Source organism: Sander lucioperca, chromosome 1, assembly GCF_008315115.2.
Source record: "Sander lucioperca isolate FBNREF2018 chromosome 1, SLUC_FBN_1.2, whole genome shotgun sequence".
NCBI lineage: Eukaryota > Metazoa > Chordata > Actinopteri > Perciformes > Percidae > Sander > Sander lucioperca.
This window is the reverse complement of record NC_050173.1, coordinates 9,846,727-9,864,351: the sequence shown is the minus strand read 5'-3', so window position 1 is coordinate 9,864,351 and position 17,625 is coordinate 9,846,727. Positions and strand designations below refer to the sequence as shown.

General features: G+C 38.5%; 2 protein-coding genes and 1 long non-coding RNA gene across 10 annotated transcripts in view; 1 reads left to right on the top strand and 2 right to left on the bottom strand.

The window, feature by feature from the left end:
* The window catches only part of osbp2 (oxysterol binding protein 2), a 14,750-nt gene extending 10,727 nt beyond the window's left edge, over positions 1-4,023 (bottom strand). Inside the window, exons 1-2 of the mRNA XM_031277793.2 lie at positions 3,559-4,023; positions 2,234-2,439 (exon numbers count right to left, since the gene is read on the bottom strand). Coding sequence (XP_031133653.1) covers positions 2,234-2,439; positions 3,559-3,725 — 373 coding nt within the window. The 5' untranslated portion in view covers positions 3,726-4,023. The remainder of the gene's footprint in view (positions 1-2,233; positions 2,440-3,558) is intronic.
* On the top strand, positions 3,077-5,906 carry LOC118493351. 3 transcript variants are annotated; one of them, XR_004895352.1, is made up of 2 exons: positions 3,077-3,364; positions 5,535-5,906. It is a non-coding gene; the product is annotated as an uncharacterized LOC118493351 (long non-coding RNA). The 3 variants fall into 3 exon arrangements; XR_004895336.1 differs by lacking the exon at positions 3,077-3,364 and adding an exon at positions 3,560-3,784; XR_004895341.1 differs by lacking the exon at positions 3,077-3,364 and adding an exon at positions 3,611-3,741.
* On the bottom strand, positions 5,139-17,625 carry atp6v0a2a (ATPase H+ transporting V0 subunit a2a). Of its 6 annotated transcripts, none has more exons than XM_031277956.2 (21): positions 17,607-17,625; positions 16,279-16,467; positions 15,636-15,714; positions 15,336-15,433; positions 13,952-14,089; positions 12,968-13,065; positions 12,743-12,869; positions 11,718-11,800; positions 11,532-11,625; positions 11,234-11,446; positions 10,332-10,482; positions 10,085-10,224; positions 9,841-9,998; positions 9,639-9,729; positions 9,427-9,545; positions 7,949-8,159; positions 7,740-7,859; positions 7,523-7,639; positions 6,987-7,104; positions 6,702-6,873; positions 5,139-6,170 (listed from the first exon to the last, which is right to left on the bottom strand). In XM_031277956.2, the coding sequence occupies exons 2-21, from the start codon at positions 16,387-16,389 to the stop codon at positions 6,068-6,070; spliced, it is 2,541 nt and encodes an 846-aa protein (XP_031133816.1). In that variant the 5' UTR covers positions 16,390-16,467; positions 17,607-17,625; the 3' UTR covers positions 5,139-6,067. The 6 variants fall into 6 exon arrangements, with proteins under 6 accessions (XP_031133816.1, XP_035848502.1, XP_031133813.1 ...); XM_035992609.1 differs by lacking the exon at positions 17,607-17,625 and having other exon boundaries at positions 5,139-5,986; positions 6,022-6,170; positions 16,279-16,964; XM_031277953.2 differs by lacking the exon at positions 17,607-17,625 and adding an exon at positions 16,615-16,964.

Sequence of the window (17,625 nt, the reverse complement as noted above, 5' to 3'; positions counted from 1 at the left end):
ACTTACTTTGCTCACTTCCTGTTTTATTTTGAAATTCACCGTGTGTTTGTGTTGCAGGTCACTTTCCTTCCAGTCTTTGTCTGCCTTCCCGCCTTGTGTGATCACCTTCCCATCCCTAATGTCTTGCACCTGTGTCTAATTCCTAATTCTGAGTCCTGAATCCTGAGTTCCCTGTTTGCCCCGCCTGACAACCTAGGTATTATTTATTCTAAAATGGTACTCATGTAGTGGTTGTGTGACAGCTATTACTAATGAGGTGCCAGATAACTAACGGATAACTGCAACATCCACTTCATTACTGCTAATCACTTCTAGCCAATTTGTTTGCCCTGCTATCATTGCCACTAAGCCCATAATCAAAGGCTCATGCATTTATTATCTTTATTTATTATCTTCTCACTCTCTCACACACACACACACACACACACACACACACACAAAACAAACAAGGATCAGTGTGTGAGCTTACACATGCATAAAGACACATAGCCTAAGTTAATTTGTCTAAAATTGTGTAAAGCAGACAGTATTACCAATGTTTGTTCAAAAACAATACATTAGATTAGGATATTGAAAAACGGTGATTTGTGATTTGTACTAAAAAAATGATTATGATATTAACATACATGCTCAGATTATAAATCTATGATGCAAATCATTAATTGAAAACAATCAAGACAAAACTGTAACAGCACTGTAAAACACAATTTCTGAACCGTAGGAACCTGAGAAAGAAAGTAAGGCTGTGTTAAATCTTCTAAAAGGGCTCAGCTTGTTTAGTATTTTGGCTGTAATTACTCCCAGTGAGGCAAAATCCATTGTTGTACAATGGAAGATGCATCATAAAAACCTCACATCAGTCATGGTCTCCATAGGTTAATGTGGCCAGACATTAGCATTGATTAGCATCTTGCAGGTGCAAACCTTTTACTCAGCAGTACAGGGTGCTTAAAGGCACACACCTCTTACAAACGATTCCTTTTAGCAGCTGTATTTACAGTAATAATCTGAGAAAAAGTAGGATTTAAATCAGTCAAATACAGCACATTCGACTGAGACTGACAAATAAATACTGCCCTGTTGTTCTGCAGTCACTTTGAAAATTGTGGTGCCATTTTGTTAACTTTAAAGCAAATTCTGCCCTGTGAGAAATCCAATTGGCATTTTTACAGACATTTGCACAAAATAAAGCCAAATTTACTGAACTCCATAAAGAGACAAACTCTGCAACGATTACAAAAGCACATGCATGTAAGCAAGCACACAGCTTCTATCTTAATTCTTATTCTGCTCTTAGTAAAATCATTAAATGGTTACTTACGAGGTGAAACTCATTGAAAAGGCTACACTCATGTCTCCTTATAGTCCACAGTGTATGGTGAAAAAATATTTTCAATGAAAATCCTCACACCCTCTCTCTTTTTCACACCTCCTGCTATCAGAACAGGAGGAGGAGTCTAAAGGAAGGTCATTTCATTCAGCTCTCACTGTCGTCATACTGAAGGAGACAGGGAGGGAGAGAGGAGACGGAGTGGGAGGGAGGTGGTAGCTGCATGGGTTTTTGTGCACAATTGTGGAGAAGAGAGGGAGAGAGAGAGGGGAAAAAATCCACTATGCATCTTTACCCTTCTTGTCCACAAGGAACAAATTAGGTTTAACAGCAGAAAACTAAAAACTGTCTCCCAGACACATAGAATACAATACATATTACATTATATCGTATTATATTGTGTGATAGAGTCCTGAGGTAAAAAGTGAATATCATAAGGAATACGTAATTTAAAATGACATTATTTAGTGCAGGTTTTACACACACTTGCCACACTTGCCACCTGCTCCATCAGAGACACAGGGCACACACTGCCCTCTTGTGGCTTGTTGTTTATATAACATTAAAGGCTACTAATAAATAAAATATGCATTCAGGCAAGTGGGTCTGCATGAGCCTGCATTCAGGTTACAGCTAAAATTAGTTTGTCTACCTTGGACATTCTCAGATGAACCATGTTGTTTCTCTTAAGGACATATTTGGGATATTCTGTAAGTAATTTAAAAGAAACAACAAATCAATGAAAAAAGAAGAAAACTTGCTGGTTCGTCTGCATAAAAGGGCAGCCCATTTTATGAAGTCACATTATTTCTTTGCACCAAGACAGCACTGTGTGTGAACATTGATCACACAGTTTTACATCAAAATAAATGGGTCACACAGAATATAAAATTTCCATCTTACCTGAATGATGCATCATAAGAGTGGAATTGGCCTTAGCTTGCTGCAGGGCTGAGACCCATCGCTGACACTCTCCCTCAGAGGTGGCCTTCAGGTGGTAGCTTCTGCCTCCACTAGTTAACACCAAGTGGCAGGTGTCACCCACCTCGATGTATGCTGTAGCCAAGGGAATGGTGCCTCGGCAGGTGTGTGCCATCTCTGCCTGAGTCCTGAGGGAAACAAACATAACAATTGGAGAAAAGATGAGCAAAATTGGTCAGCTCTGGTTTTGATTGATATCAAAGTAGTTTACTGTTAAAAATAGCATCCCAATAAGTCTGTCAAACATGATGAAGCCTTTTCTCTACTGTCATGCTTTGGATAATCTGCAGTCTACATTTCTCTAGAGGCTTTGGACAATATGTACTGTAGCTCATGGCCCCTTCTGTAAATATATTTTATATTATACTGATTGTTTTTTTACAATGTAGTTTAGCATCCCTTATGGTTTGCATATGACATTTAACCTACAAAAATACATTTTATATTTGGATTATTCAATTCATTCATTCATTGCTGTATAGTGATATACAAATGAGCCACTCAAAATTAGGCTTCTTTATTTCAGAATTTTTTTTAAATTCTGTTTTGTATTTTATTTCATAGCTACCTTATTTAACGCTAGGCTATATCTTACGTTTTCTCTACAGGTATCAAATGGGTTATTTAGGGGTGTTTTTTCCTTTTCCTGGATCTCCCTCCATTATTTAGCTATTTTTACCATAACGCTATAAAGGTTACAGTTAACACTATAGCTATGTTCTTTGTTGTTTGATTTCAACTTGTGCAAACAAATACAACTCAAATTCAACTAACGTTAGCTTAAACTAGCCAGTTAACGTTAGCTAACCTACATGCATTAACGCTATAACTTGGTATAATCTTTTATGAAATCCGCATTAAATAAGTTAAAAAAAAACTGTAGGACACTGTATGTAACCTAGGTTAGCTGTTCAATTAACGTTAATATATTTATTATTCGCAACTCATTCATAGACATTTTTCTTCCAGCGTTATTTACATTCAATGGTTCAGGTTATTTTTGATGTTGCTAATTTGGCATCATTCAGGGCACTCCCTCTTCGGCCAGATAAGGTACGTTAACGTTTAAAAAAAAGTTATATTTCCCATCCAAAAAAAAAATCCCTTTGAAACCAATCAACTCTGCCAAAGTGCGCTAACACATTCAATAATTATAAACTTTCTATGTTAACCGAATAAATACTAGCTCTAAAATGTGTCAGTCGAGCCCCAACGGTCGCTGTAACTATTAACTTTAGTACCGTTACCTGTAGTAGGACAGCAGGCCGTTACTGAGGACGAACCACCGCCGCTGGTAACCTTTAAGGTAGTTGGTCCATTTAAAGAGCCAGCCTTTGTAACTACCGGTATTCAAACACGGCAGTTGGAGCCCCGGGAGAGTCGGGGAGGGCAAACTCTTCACCAGCTCGTTCATTTGTTCCTCTTGTCCGGTAACGTTGCCGTCTGTCAACAGCTGTACCGTTAGATAGCTGCGTGAGTGAGCCGGCTGCACTGCACTGTAGCCTACGGTAAAGCTACTGTTAGCTTGCAGCTGTTTGGTGAAGCTATGACAGTGTGCCCTATTTACCCTGAGATAGTTCTACAAATTATCTATCTATTTTAGCTAGAATCAGATACATAACAACTACATTATTACATTAATGGTTGAGCCTGCATTTTGACTGCGTGTAATAATAAAGCCTGTGGATGTGTGAGAGAGAGGGAAGGGGGTCATGTTGATGACGTCCTTATTACAGATTGTAGCATATGGGTGCAGGATTGTGTGTGTGTGTGTGTGTGTGTGTGCGCGCGCACACACACACACACACACACACACACTGCAGTTTTCTACATCATTGCAGGAGTCTGTTGGGGGATGAATACTGCCTCGAAAAAGGATTTGATATTCATTCATGACAAAAAAAATAAAATAAATAAAAGTCCGAATGAAAGATTTGCATGACTTCTTTTGAGCAAAACTGAAGAAAAAAAAATAGGAATTATGAGATTGCATTTCCCTATTAAAGAGTTAAAACAAGGTCAGATTTCAAAGACTTAATTCAGAATTGTCAAATAAATCATAGTTCTTAGATTATGGTCAGATAAGTTTTAAGACTAACATGTGTAACTAAAGTCAAGTTTTAGAAGGAAATCAGATTACAGTTCTTAATTAGTATGTTGCATCTTTTGGTACTCAGTTGCACTGTTAGGTTAACGCCACCAGAGGGCACCTTCAAAGATTGCTTAGATTTCTCTCGAATTAAGACATTATTTGGGATATTTTAAGATTTTTTTTTAACTTGCTCACGAAGCGCATTGCTGCAATGCCCCAGAAGAAAAACATATCGGTATCACGTTATTATGTGAAACGTTTATTGTAATTACAAGATGTTTTTCACGTCATAACAAGATATTTTCACGTTTTAACAATATATTCTCACGTAGTACAACATACAAACTTATCAAGTTAGTCAACAAGAAAAGTTGTTTTATTACAATATACTATTTATCACGTTAAAACGTAAAAGGTTTCATGTTACAATAATGAATTATCACCATATTACATGAAACTTTTCACATATAACGTGATAATTTATAGTGTTGTCAAAATGCACATTGTTGTCGCTGTAACAGCTCAGTCAGGAAGATAAACAAGAATTGAGGGCAAGACAATATCTCTGTATGCAAAAACGTTGCACACTTGCTCATTCACCCAACTTAAATTCTGACAGAACAGACTGTCAATCAAGAGTGATGGATTGATGATAATGGAAGTCATTTCTTGTTATTACCTGCCCACCAAAACGAATGAATGAGGGAGCTAAATAAATCTCACTTTACACGAATGCTTTGCTTGCATTTGCTGAAACCTTTATTCAACACATCAAAATCGTAAAATATTAGACTCTTGTACAGACAATAACTTAAATGAATACCATGATTAATTATCATTAACAAACGCAACAAGCAGTATCATCAAAGAAAGGCCCAAGGCTTCTTGAGTTTTTCTGGAGTATTTGACATTTTTCTATTGATTACAGGGGAGGTTACGCTTAAATTAATGCATTAATAAGTATAAGCAAACAGCTAACAGTTGAAGATTATTTTCATTTGGCATCATCACAGTCATCAGTGAAAACGTTTCATTGTACAATCATTTCTGCAAAGTGCTTTGTGAAATTATGCCTCACAAAAAGGGTTGTAATGTTTTTATTTTCTTAACTTTAGATTTTGATGTGTACAGGTTTTCTCTCATGTGGAGGAGCAGTTTTAAAAGACCCAAAGGCATCCCTATATCATCATCAGAAGTAAATCTCTATGGCACTACATCAGGATGCTTGAAATGGTCGCCGATAGATATTCTTGTGACTTTACAATGCACTGTATAACTGTTTATTTTAAATACCACGTTGTAAATAATACAAAACCAGTTTACACAGCACAATGCAAATAAAATATTTAAACTCACCTAACTGGTGTGGCAAGTCATATTCAGCAGTATCTCACCTACAAAATTAAATCATTAACGCAAGTAGAATTTCGAACCTCTGTACATTCAGAGGTTTGCTGGGTACAGTAGTAAGGCAGTCAGCACAGCCGATAACATTTTAAAAATCGTCATGGTGAAAAACGTTGCTACAAGAGTGAGTTTCAGTCCATTGTCTTGAAGGTTTGTTGTCGTCACCACAGTGTGAATTGTTTGAACTTCCAGCATCCTTCCCAATTATAAAGTCTTCTTCCACTCTTATGCAATACTTCAGAGTCCATATTTTTTTTTTACAGCAAGCCATCTTGTTCAAAAACCGAGGGCAGGAGGGAGAAGTCAAAGGGCACAAACTTGACACCAGTCCCGTGGTAGAATTTGTTCTGAAACTCCACCCTGAAATCAATTGTTCAAGTGAGCAATTAATGGCACTTTAATAAATGATAAGGAAGGCAAAACGCAAACAGGAAACTGAATTAAGCAGAGCTAGGTCACACTGAAAAAATGGTCTCATTCTTAATAATGTTGCTATATTTTAAAGACCCATTATTGAAGCTCTTATTAAAATGCCATTTGGTGGAGAGCTGAAATGATAAGTGAATAGATGTTGTTTTGATAATCAATCAAGTGTTTGAGTAATTATTTAAAGCAACGATGCCCTAAATCCTCTGCTCACAGCCTGTAAAAGGTAAATATTTTAGTCTTCTCTGCTTGTAAATGGAATTTGTGTTTTGGACTGTTGGTTCAAACAAAGCCAGCAATATTAAGACATCATCTTTCATTCTGGGAAATTGCAATGGGATGACATTTTATAGACCAAATGATTAGTCAATTAATTGAGAAAATAATCGGCAATATCACAATATTATATTCCTGAACTGAAGACTGATTTTGAATTTTCAGATCAGTTGGTACAATGAGACTCACCAGTGAAGTCTGAGAGCGTGAAGGAACGCTGATAAACCTTCCATGACTAGTAGGATGGACACGGTAAGCATGGCGAAGAGGCCGAACACAGGGACTAAAAACACCACCCCCACTCTCGTGGTGATCCTCAGACCCAGGCGCATCACCATGCCCCACAACACCTCCGACAGCTCTGAAAACAATACAACAAAGGCCAAAAAGATGCACAATCCACAAAGACACACAAAATAAATGTCATATCCAAGGTAAAGAAATGAAAGTGGTACTTTTCGTGACTGCACTTACGGGCGTGAGCCAAGCTGAGCGCCCAGAGACGCAGGTATGATGCAGTGTTGGAAATGCAGCCCAGGCAATACTCGATGGTGTGAATGGCCTGGTACAGGAGCACATCCGCAAAGTCAAACTGCAAAACAGTTCAAATAATATATAAGATATCACACTTAATTCATACTACTGAATGAATGCAGTCCAGATAATGTGGCTCTGCTGTTTTATATAATATTTCTGCATTGTGAAATTTACAAAAAGACAATGCTGGTGTTCACACAGTAATACATTAGCTCCACAATTCTTTTCTGAGCCTACTTTCTCTCTTGCATCATTTCATTTATTTGTATCAGTATTTTCTAATGTGACCATAAATACCATTGAAAAGACGATTTTAAGCAAATGGCAAAATCTAGACATGCATACACTGGATCACAGACAGAGACTGACTGATACTGTATGATGTCAGGTCATTTATAGTTACATATTACAGTTTGAAATCATTGAAATGCTACATTTAACATATAAAGGCAGGGTACTGGTGGATCTCTGACCTCTTTGGGAAGAGCTTCTCTGCTTGGAATTTTATCAAGTCCCTCCTCTTCATCATCTTCATAGGATGGTGCTGTGGAATTGTCATCCTCACTTACACGCCTCACCCTCTCATAACCCTGAGGGGAGACAACAGCGTTGGTTTTCGAAGTTTTGAAGTATTGATAAATGTTTAGGTTGAACATGTAATATACTGCAAATCCGTTTGATCACACATACTCTGCGTCTGCTCAGGCCTTTGCCTCCACGGTACAGCCAATACAAGTAAAGAGGTTTTCCTAACAGCAGCACAGGAACTGACAGCATAGCTATCACAACTAAGAAAATCTGCAGCCCAGTCTGTAAAATCAAGGCAACAAAAATGCATTAGCAAGGATGTAAATGCATTCAGAGCTGATCATGTTTCAGATCGTCAATACATACTGTACCTGTCCTGGGTAGAGAGGAGTGAGATCCTTCCCCTGCATGACGAACATGTTAATGAAGTGGATGAGGATGCTGGGAGCCTGGCTGGAGTCTCGTGCACCGAACGCCAACCACTTGTATAGAATCATGAAGACCAGGTAGCCAAAGAGACAGAGCAGGAAAAGCAGCTCAGGAAGAAATAGCAGATAGACATTAAATTTCTGTCGGAAGTGCCTGAAGGGAGAGAACAAAGTATGGGAATATAGAAAGTGATAAGAGAGTGGTTTTAATGATTGGACCCCTAAATGCTTATTAAAACAATATGTTTTTAAGCTAAAATACATAAATGGAAGTTCTGTGGAGTAGTGCACCAATACCAATATTGCATGGTATAGCATGCTCATTGGTGAATTATTGTTTTTTATATTACAGTTGTATTAGTGATATTAATAATTAGCTGCTGAGACAACTGTGATAAATAAGCTGGTGCTGCTTTTATTGTGTAAATATGAAAAAGTACACATAGTTTGGTACCATATTACTTATTGATTTCCAGAGGAGTTTCTTTATAAGAAAATTCTAAAATATTAACAACTGCCTAAAGCTCCTTTAATTTCAAGTAAATATGAATGTACTCTCAATTTTTGCTGAATTGTATGCTTGCCAGTATTTACAGCTAGATCATTTTTACATGTCAAGATAACCTGCTGTGTACTGACTAAAAGATGGTTAATTGGGTAAAAAAAGGAAACGCTAACAATTCATTAGAAATAATCAGATGTGTACCAATTAAACAACTTAAAATACAAACACAGCATCTTGAGATGTTACTCCATGCTGTGGGTGCTGCACCAGACTTCCTTTCAAAAGGATAAGGATAAGGCTGGTAATATTATTTTGATTTATTCAAAATAAACTACAGTGCAATGGTGTGGCTCATTGATATGTTTTAAGCAGTGGTAGTTTAAGTAGTTGCATTGCTCTAGGGATGGCTACTGAGACACTGAACACAGAAACATTATACCTGCTAAACATCAGCATGTTAGCATTTAGCTCAAAGCACAGCTTTGGCTAAGCACAGCCTCGTAGAGCTGCTAGCATGGCTGTAGACTCTTAGTATTGTTAATATAATGTCCAAGGCCCAGAGACTCATTCAAATTCCTTAAAGTCAATACATTCAAGAAAATTCATTCATTTTTATCCAGTAGAAGTGTCGATGCTGGTTAGTTAGTTAGCATGCGTAGCCGTTCTGGCAGTTGTTAAGAGGTTGCTATAATACAAAAAAACAAGAGTTGTGACAGTTGTAGTGCTATATCAGAAGATACTAGCACTATAATAAAGATACCAGCCAATCCCAATGCACGGAATACTGATGTATATCTATAAATTATTTTGTATCTACACATGTTGATGCCTGACACTGATGGACGCCCATGCTGTAAGTACATGAACAAAAGTGATGCTAGGTTACTGCCAGGGACTTATATCTCGAGCCACTCACAAGTGATTGAAGACACTCAGCACCACTCCAAAGCTCATGTGGATGACCCCGATAACAACTGACATCTTCATCTTGTAGGAGTTGAGAAAGGACAGCCGGTTCACTGCCATGTTCCATATCTGGTGGGATGTTAAAAAGCATCTTAGTGAAAATGATGAGAAAGTGAATCAACCATTAGATCCTGACTGTAATGTCTGAGTGTATTTACTCACAGGATCGATGCCAAATGGGTACGGCCCAATGAAAACGCCACTGACGTTAGGGTCTAATGTGAGCAAAGCATTTGTTTGGAGTGTTTTATTTCTGCAATGTAAAGGAAGACAAGTATCAATTAGAAAAACCCATTAAAAGATCAAATATACTGACATAAAAAATAAATATTCTGAACATATGTGTATTTTACTGCGAACTCACGTCCACTGCTGATTTGTAAACATAGCCTTTACACTCCACCCAGAGCCAAATATGTTGAGAGACTTGGAGAAACAGTCATTGTAAATCAGCCCGGTGTAGATAGAGAAAAGCCCCATCATGAGGATGATGTAACGTCCGTTGAAGAGCATCGCCCATATCTGAGATCAGCAGAGACTCAGCTATCAGCTAAAATTAACAATCATCAAACTCTGCATTATGGATGAGAGGAACAACTCATTCCTACCTCATTACTGGATTGTTTCTTTTTCTGCTTTTTTTCCGTCAGCACCATCCACAAGGCAAAGAGACTCATTACCATCCCGTGGCCGAGGTCACCAAACATCACAGCAAACAGAAAGGGGAATGTGATGATGGTGTAGGGAGCTGCCGATGGGAGACACATCTTCAATGCACTTACTCTGAACTTCCTTATAGCAAACAAAAAGGCACTTTAAAGTTTATTCTTTACATGACACAGTGTGAGTTCTTACCTGGGCTTACCTCGCGATAGTCCCCCACCCCATACGCCTCCACAATGCTCTGAAAGCCAGATGTGAACTTGTTGGTTCTTAACATGGTGGGTGGTGTGTCAGAACTCGGGATGCGGTTCACAAAGGACGGTACGGTGGAATCACCTTTTCTCTGTAAAAAAAAAAAAAAAAAAATGTTCATGTTGTTTGTAGCTCCCTTAGTTCACTCATGTCTCATGTCAAATATTCACAGGTTTGAGTGATTCTCTGCCCAGATTTTTCCCCAGTGCATTCGGGGTGCAAAATTTGATACGAAAAAGGCTGGAGCACTCTGTACAGCAAGAGAAGAAAATGCTAACCGACAAAAACTACAACAACAACAACAACAAATGATACAGCCAATAATGCAACAACAACAAAAAAACATGACAGATGGAGTGGTTTAGGAGAGGGAGTCATCCAAAAAGCCCTCTGATAGTATTAATGGGAAATAATTCAATGAATCTTAGTGATACAAGTTGAGTAAATAACAGCTTATAAGCAATTCCAATTGCATAAAAAGGTCAAAAAGGATTCTTATATTCAGGTCAAGAAAGAAGAAAAATGATTATCATCTTACCCTTACATCTAATTAACTATTAAAGCTATGCAACTAATCAAATACTAATTGCATTTTGGCTTCCACAAAAAAGTAAAACTTGATCTGCTTTGTGCTTAGAGAGGCTGCTTTGGTGCGTCAAATCAAATGTAAGTAAGTAAACTTTATTTCTATTTTCTGCATGCCTGTTGGCGAACTGCGTGATGGGCGAAAATAAACAGACAAATTATTTTTGAAACTGAAGGACTCTTTTTGGTGTCTGATATGTAGCAGGTAAGCCTGTCCAACCGTTGGAACGTAAGCCCTAATACTTCTTTTTACTCACCGCACCCTCTTCCAGCGCCCCCCGCAGGTTTGCCAGGTCACTGACGGGACACCACACTTCCGCAATCAGACACTTGTTGGTAACGTCGAAGCTGCACAGGTTCAGGATATGGTAGATTGCCTTCATCTTTTTTACCTTCACAACCCAGGTGTAGGCCGACTCCGAGGCCTTCTGCAGAACCTGCCTCAGGTAGTCTTCAGTGCGGTGCAGCACCTGGAGGAACACAACGGTTACTGCAAATTCACTGAGAAAGTGTGTGTACGTGTTAAATGTTCCTGTCTGTCTTCATCAGCCCTACATTGTTAAGGTCTTGGATGCGAGTCCTTAAGCTGTCCAATACATCTGCCCGCTCCTCATCGTTCTCAGGGTGTGGGTAAAGATGGCAGTGGTAACTGAGGACAACACAGAGAGAAGTGTATGCTGATAATGAAGAAAATAACAACAGGAATTTACACTTTAAGTCACATGATGATGTCATTCTTACCAATCGCAGATTTTTTGTACTTTTTGTCCGATCTGGTCTCCCCAGAAAGAGATGAGAAACACAACACTTTTGCTGATCTCACCCTGAAACAACACAGGTCAGGGAAGTTATCACTACAGCCCTTCAATGAACTTTTACTTGTATCTCTACCACAACACTTCCTTTTGTTGGCACACAAGTAGGATGTATAACTTGATTCCCTACTACAGCATCCTTTTATTGACATGCCAGCTAAATCCTGGTCATGGAGTTTTACTCTAAAGCCCCCAAAAACTTGGTTTCAAATGATCTCACTATTATTTCTCTATTTCTTTGTAACTTTAAATTTTCATTTATTTCATTTCAGTAACTCACAAACAATCTTTGGTTGAATACAGACTCCAGCTGCAGAGAGCACATTAACCAGGGAACAGACACATTTTTCATTTTGGTCGGTACAGATTTAAGGTTAATTACCTACAACTGGATTAATTCACCAAGGTGATGTCTGTCGCATTAACCAGCGACAATTGGCTTAAAATATCTATCTATATCTATATGTTTACTATTGCTCTTTGCCAATAAGAGTGAGGAGATTTGGTAGTGTGGGAGCTTCATTAATCCCAAACGGAACCGGCTATTCAAACATATCCCTAGTATGGATGTCGTTTGATCAGATTTACATAAGCAACATAAACCAATAAACCCACACCTTTCATCACATTTTGATGCAAATGTTTCTAAACTCTGATTGGTGAACAGAAATACATGAACCGCAAAGTAGTGTATAAAACAAGGACAAACACACAAATGCAGAAATCTCTCATGTGAAATAACGAATTATAATAACGAATAAAAGCTTTCTTACTTTGGCAGATAATAGTGTTCATGTACTCTGTTGCTCAAGAGTAAGAAGCTGATAGAGAACATAGGTTTTCAAGGGCCTTACATAACAAAAATAGCAATTCCTGTTTGATTTTGACAGGCAGAACAAATGTTACAATATCTCTCGTGACATCCATCATAAAGTACACAATTTAACTCACAGTGTCGAGATCAGCGAGGTTCTCTTCCACTTCTGCGTAGCTGAGGATGGTGTAACCCTTACACACTCTCCACAACATACGCTCAAAGGCCTCCACCTTCACCCGCTGGATGAGGCCTGACACAAACCTACAGCCAGGAGAGATCAGATTGGGTTTAAAGTTCATTGATAGCACACATTCGGACTTCCTGTTGTAAGGGTGTAAATGACACGTATTGCAGCTCACCCCAGCTTGGCTCCGAGTCTTTGCATACCGGTGCATCCTGTCACCGAGTCTGTCTCCATAGTGGGGAATTCTTCATACTGGGGACCAAGAGCCTCATGCTAATTATAAAAGGGAATATGTTTCATTCATGACAGCTTACATTATCTGCTCCTTACATGGTCCTACACAAAGACGATGTCGTGTTCACACGCTGGAATGTGATATTTATTTTCACAAATGCCTGCCTCACATAGACACCATTGTTGCTCTTTATCCCTTTTTAACACAGCAGCCTGGATGAGTCAGGTGCTGCTTATAACGGCTGCATTGGGACCGTGTCTTTAATTAAAGTCGGCTCTAGTTCCACCAATGTCACCCCGGGAAACAGCACGTCAGTGACAAGAAAACAAGATGCTACTGGTGAGGTGAGGGGGAGCATCTTGCCTGTGATGCAACCACAGAGGGAATAAAGCAGTATATGACAGAAAGGGGTGGGGGAAAAAAATCAGAAATCGTATTAATCGTGATTTTTTTTTCGCAGCGATTTTTAAAATCGATTCCTTTCCCTAGAATCAATACTTTTTTTTTTTGATTGACCTAAATATTTTCTGTTTATACGGTACCGCTGACGGCGACTATATCGTATCTGTTTCCAGCAAAACAGAGCGAAAGCAGGAAGTGCAGAAAATCCATGTTATGTACTTCTTTACAAATGAAATAAATGTCAGGCTGACATGTGAAGTGCCTTCTTCTTAGAAAACAATTTGTTTTTAGAAAGGTCTCATCATATATTGTCTCTAGAAGTGTATTGTTCAACTTTTGTTTTTGTTAAAGAAGGAAAAGAAAATCGCAATACTCAGTACTATCCAATCACAATACTAGAATCACAATAAATGAAAATCGCAACACAAATCGGATAGGCACCCATGTATCGTGAAAAAATCGAATCGGGACAAAAGCATATTGTCCCAGCCCTAATGACAGACGGTTAAAAACCACACTTACTCTGGAGCGGCTGTGTATGAAGGTCCGTGTGATCTTCAGCATGTGTGTGTACTCTGTGAGCTCCAGGAGGTTCCTCTGCAGCTTCTCTTTGTTTCGGGCCACCTCGCTGAGCTCCATCTCCAGCCTCTGAAGCTGCTCCTGCACATCAACACACATTGAACACCAGCTTAAGTCTGCATTTGTCATCTACCAATGAGGTTTTTTAAAATATACAGAACACGGAGAGAAAACAAATGCCAATTGAGATGTAACCTCAATGACCCGTCTTTGTAACAGTATTTGCATGCGTAATTGACCTAACTTTGTTTTTCATGATGTGTTTACGTTATTTTGTCAACTCTCCATAGAGAGATACTTCATTAACCTTAAAGAACAAAACTTGCATTGCTATAGTAGCCAGTCACAAAAAGGTCAAATATATAATATTTAAAAAAGAAATTTAGAATAGGAAATAAAATAGTAGCAATCAGTAGCAGAAAGTTTAGGATTGATAATTATAAACTAAATAAAAATAAGAATATGAAAACTATGTAAAGTGCACAATTAGTTATGACTTTTTTAAAGTTATTTTAACTTTATCAGTTATGTGCTGTGCATTTAAACATAATATCCTACTTTTAGACACCTGGATAAACCCCAGTTTTTAGAAACCTACATTATGTTAAAAGGAGCACTGAAACCAGGATATTGTTTCGAATAAACAACTCATCCAGGCTTCTCATCATTCTCTACCATGTATGCAGGTGAGTCCTCAACCCAGGTTATGTATCAGTTAGTCAAAAAAACTAAAAATATGATGATAAATGATGTAATGATGGGCTACATGCTGGAATGAAAGAGAAAGTCTGACGTCATTAATTTTATTGTCTTATCTTCCATTCATGACGACTACATGGAGCCTATAGGCAGTCAAAAATTACACTGAGGTATTATCTAGTAGAGATCACAGAGTTTCCAAAGATACCAAATGTGTCAGACTTAATTTGGGGGAAAATCTAGAAGATTTCCATTTGATGGATTGATGCACTAATAAAAACATGCAAGAACAAGAGCTGAAGGAAGATGATACAGTATATATGCATGCTACTGTCAGACAGTGTGGAATTATGTATGATTTTTTTTCTACCACAAAGCTACTTCAAGGGGAAATTATAGAAATGTGGACATTAGTAGATGTGGAGGATGCAACGACATGCCTGCACCACTGTAGCTACAAAAAACCTGTATTATATTATCATGTATATAGAGATTTGAATAGCCAGGCTTCTCTATGTTCCAATAGGACACTAGTGTGCATATAAATACCGGTACCCTTAATTAAACACTATGAAAAGTGTACAAAATGGGCACTTCTACAGTCAAATGTGGTTGAAATGACACTTACCATGATCTCAAGGACTTGTCTGGGGGGAGGAGCAACTGGGCTCTCATCCTCCTCTGGAACAGCTATGTTAGCCTTTTGGATCTCCCTCAGAAGGTATCCTGTCCACAAAGAAATGCTGACCGTTTGTTGCATGGTAATTATTACTGTGAGTGTCAGAGCAAGCTGTCTAAATCTAAATCTCTGAGGGACCATGTTTATAAAACACAATCAGCCATGAGTTGCACACTGCACCTGATGATTTACCGTCCAGGTGTATGCTCAAGGCTACAACCAAATGAACCACCCCAGGTGCTCACTTACCCAGAATCCTCTCCATCTCATCACATCTCTTGATTTCGCTGACAAAGCGCCGCTGGAATGAGCTGACACTCGGATTGAGCTGAAACCAGAGGAGCATCACAGGTCAGGTGAGCTGTAAGTTACTGCATCAGTCAGAGCATGTGCAATAACAAGGTTCATCATGGCATCTTTACACAGTTTTAGACTGGCTGTAATATTGTTATTAATATTTATATGGTTTACATGTTACATATAGACATATTATATGTACTTATTTTTAATACTGCTATCCCCAAGTCAAATACAATGAGGATTAATTTGACATTAAACCGTTTTACATCAAAAGGCATTCATAATTCAGCTATATACTGATAGGTAGATAGATAGATAGATACATAGATACTGTAGATAGATAGATACTATAGATAGATAGTTAGATAGATAGATTTTACAAAACATAACGGCACTATAACATGTATTCATGCATATCCAGAGCGAAAAAGGAACGCTAGGGTAGAATTAATTTATTCTGTATTCAAAACAATAAAGACAGGCCTACTAAAATTATACATAGCTATAAATAAGCACACAGTCTTTTAAGCTGATGATAAAATAGACAGGCCTACACAAAACAAAAGAGTGTTTGTCCATCATCTGTACTTACATCTCGAAACTCGACCAGCCCCAGCTCCCCGAGCTCACTAATGCAGTCATATTCAGAGCCGGACTGCAGAAACAATTGCGCCAAGCACATCTCCTCGCTCCGAAACACCATCTTTATCTGCCAGACAGATCTCCTCCGCCGCCTTATAATCTCTCTGTCGCCTAGTGAAGCTGGACAACGAGCCGGTTACTACAAGCGAAAATAGGACATCACAAAATTCAACGAGTCGGTAAACCTCTTAACCAATTAACATCCCCTCGGGGATTAATTGCTGTCTATTAATAAAGACGATTCTCAGAAGGGACAGTTTTCTCATTCTGAGTCTGGGTGTCGTACCGTTTTGTCACCGTCTGATGTCTATTAAATAAACATTGTGAAAACAAAGACAGAAACCTCCCTAATGCACCTTTTGCATCGCGCGATCCTGGAGAAAGGCGTCATCCTGTGGGCTCTTTACTTCGAACACCTGTCATAACCCTAACCCAGCGCAAAAACACGTCGCGACGACGCAACGCTGGCGGCTCACAAACGAGTAACAGGCAAACTAAAAGATAAATCGTCAACTCGCCGTGTAGACAAATGGGGCTGAAAGCAGCCTCACACGTTATAAAAAGCCTCAGTCAGAAATAGGCTATGGCCTTTATTCCCGCTACGTCGCCCGGCAATTGCGTCTCCTTGTTGCCAGATATTGTCGCATCCTCTGAAATAGTCGTTGTTTCTTAAATTAGAAATGGAGAGCATTTGGGAGGTTGGTGGGTGGATCGATGGGAAAATGGGGAGGGAAAACATTTTTAATTAAAAATCATATTAAAAAAATAAATAAATGGAGAGGTGTTAAAAGGGGTTTGACAGTTAACAGCTATGGGAACAAACTACATATCGGTTCATAAATGTAGTGTTTGACTTCATTTATAGCATTATAGTGTCGACACTAACCTGTAACTATTTCACACCTGCCGACATTGTCTCAACATAATGAAGCACACTCATGTGTCTGCACTCTGCAGCTCAAAGACAAGCTTCATGAGACAGATAACAAAATATTAAAAAATTAATAAAAATATTTTTTCCAATCACTAAAAAGTATGGATAGACCATCCATTCTGTAGCCTATCATAATTCTATTAGAAAACCTACCCTGTATCACTATTCCTGTTTCGATATAAGAAACAGGTGGAATTTATTTACATTTTGCTCTTTTTAGAATACAAAATAAGCCATTGTATACATTTTAGGTGTATAGTAAACAACTCGGCTAATTCCTTTGTCTAGGTTTCAATATGCTCGTCAATGGCCAGTTCTTTTAAAAAGGGGGTTATCTTACAAACCTGGCAACCAGCGCATCTT

What these genes read in the sequence shown, in the direction of transcription:
- atp6v0a2a (XM_031277956.2), bottom strand. Translation starts at nt 16,389, where the DNA reads ATGGTGTTTCGGAGCGAGGAGATGTGCTTGGCGCAATTGTTTCTGCAG. An exon ending in TGAGATGGAGAGGATTCTGG is followed by an intron (nt 15,434 to 15,635) that starts GTAAGTGAGCAC and finishes CTTTGTGGACAG; the next exon opens with GATACCTTCTGAGGGAGATC. An exon ending in TCATACACAGCCGCTCCAGA is followed by an intron (nt 13,066 to 13,951) that starts GTAAGTGTGGTT and finishes TTTTATAATTAG; the next exon opens with CATGAGGCTCTTGGTCCCCA.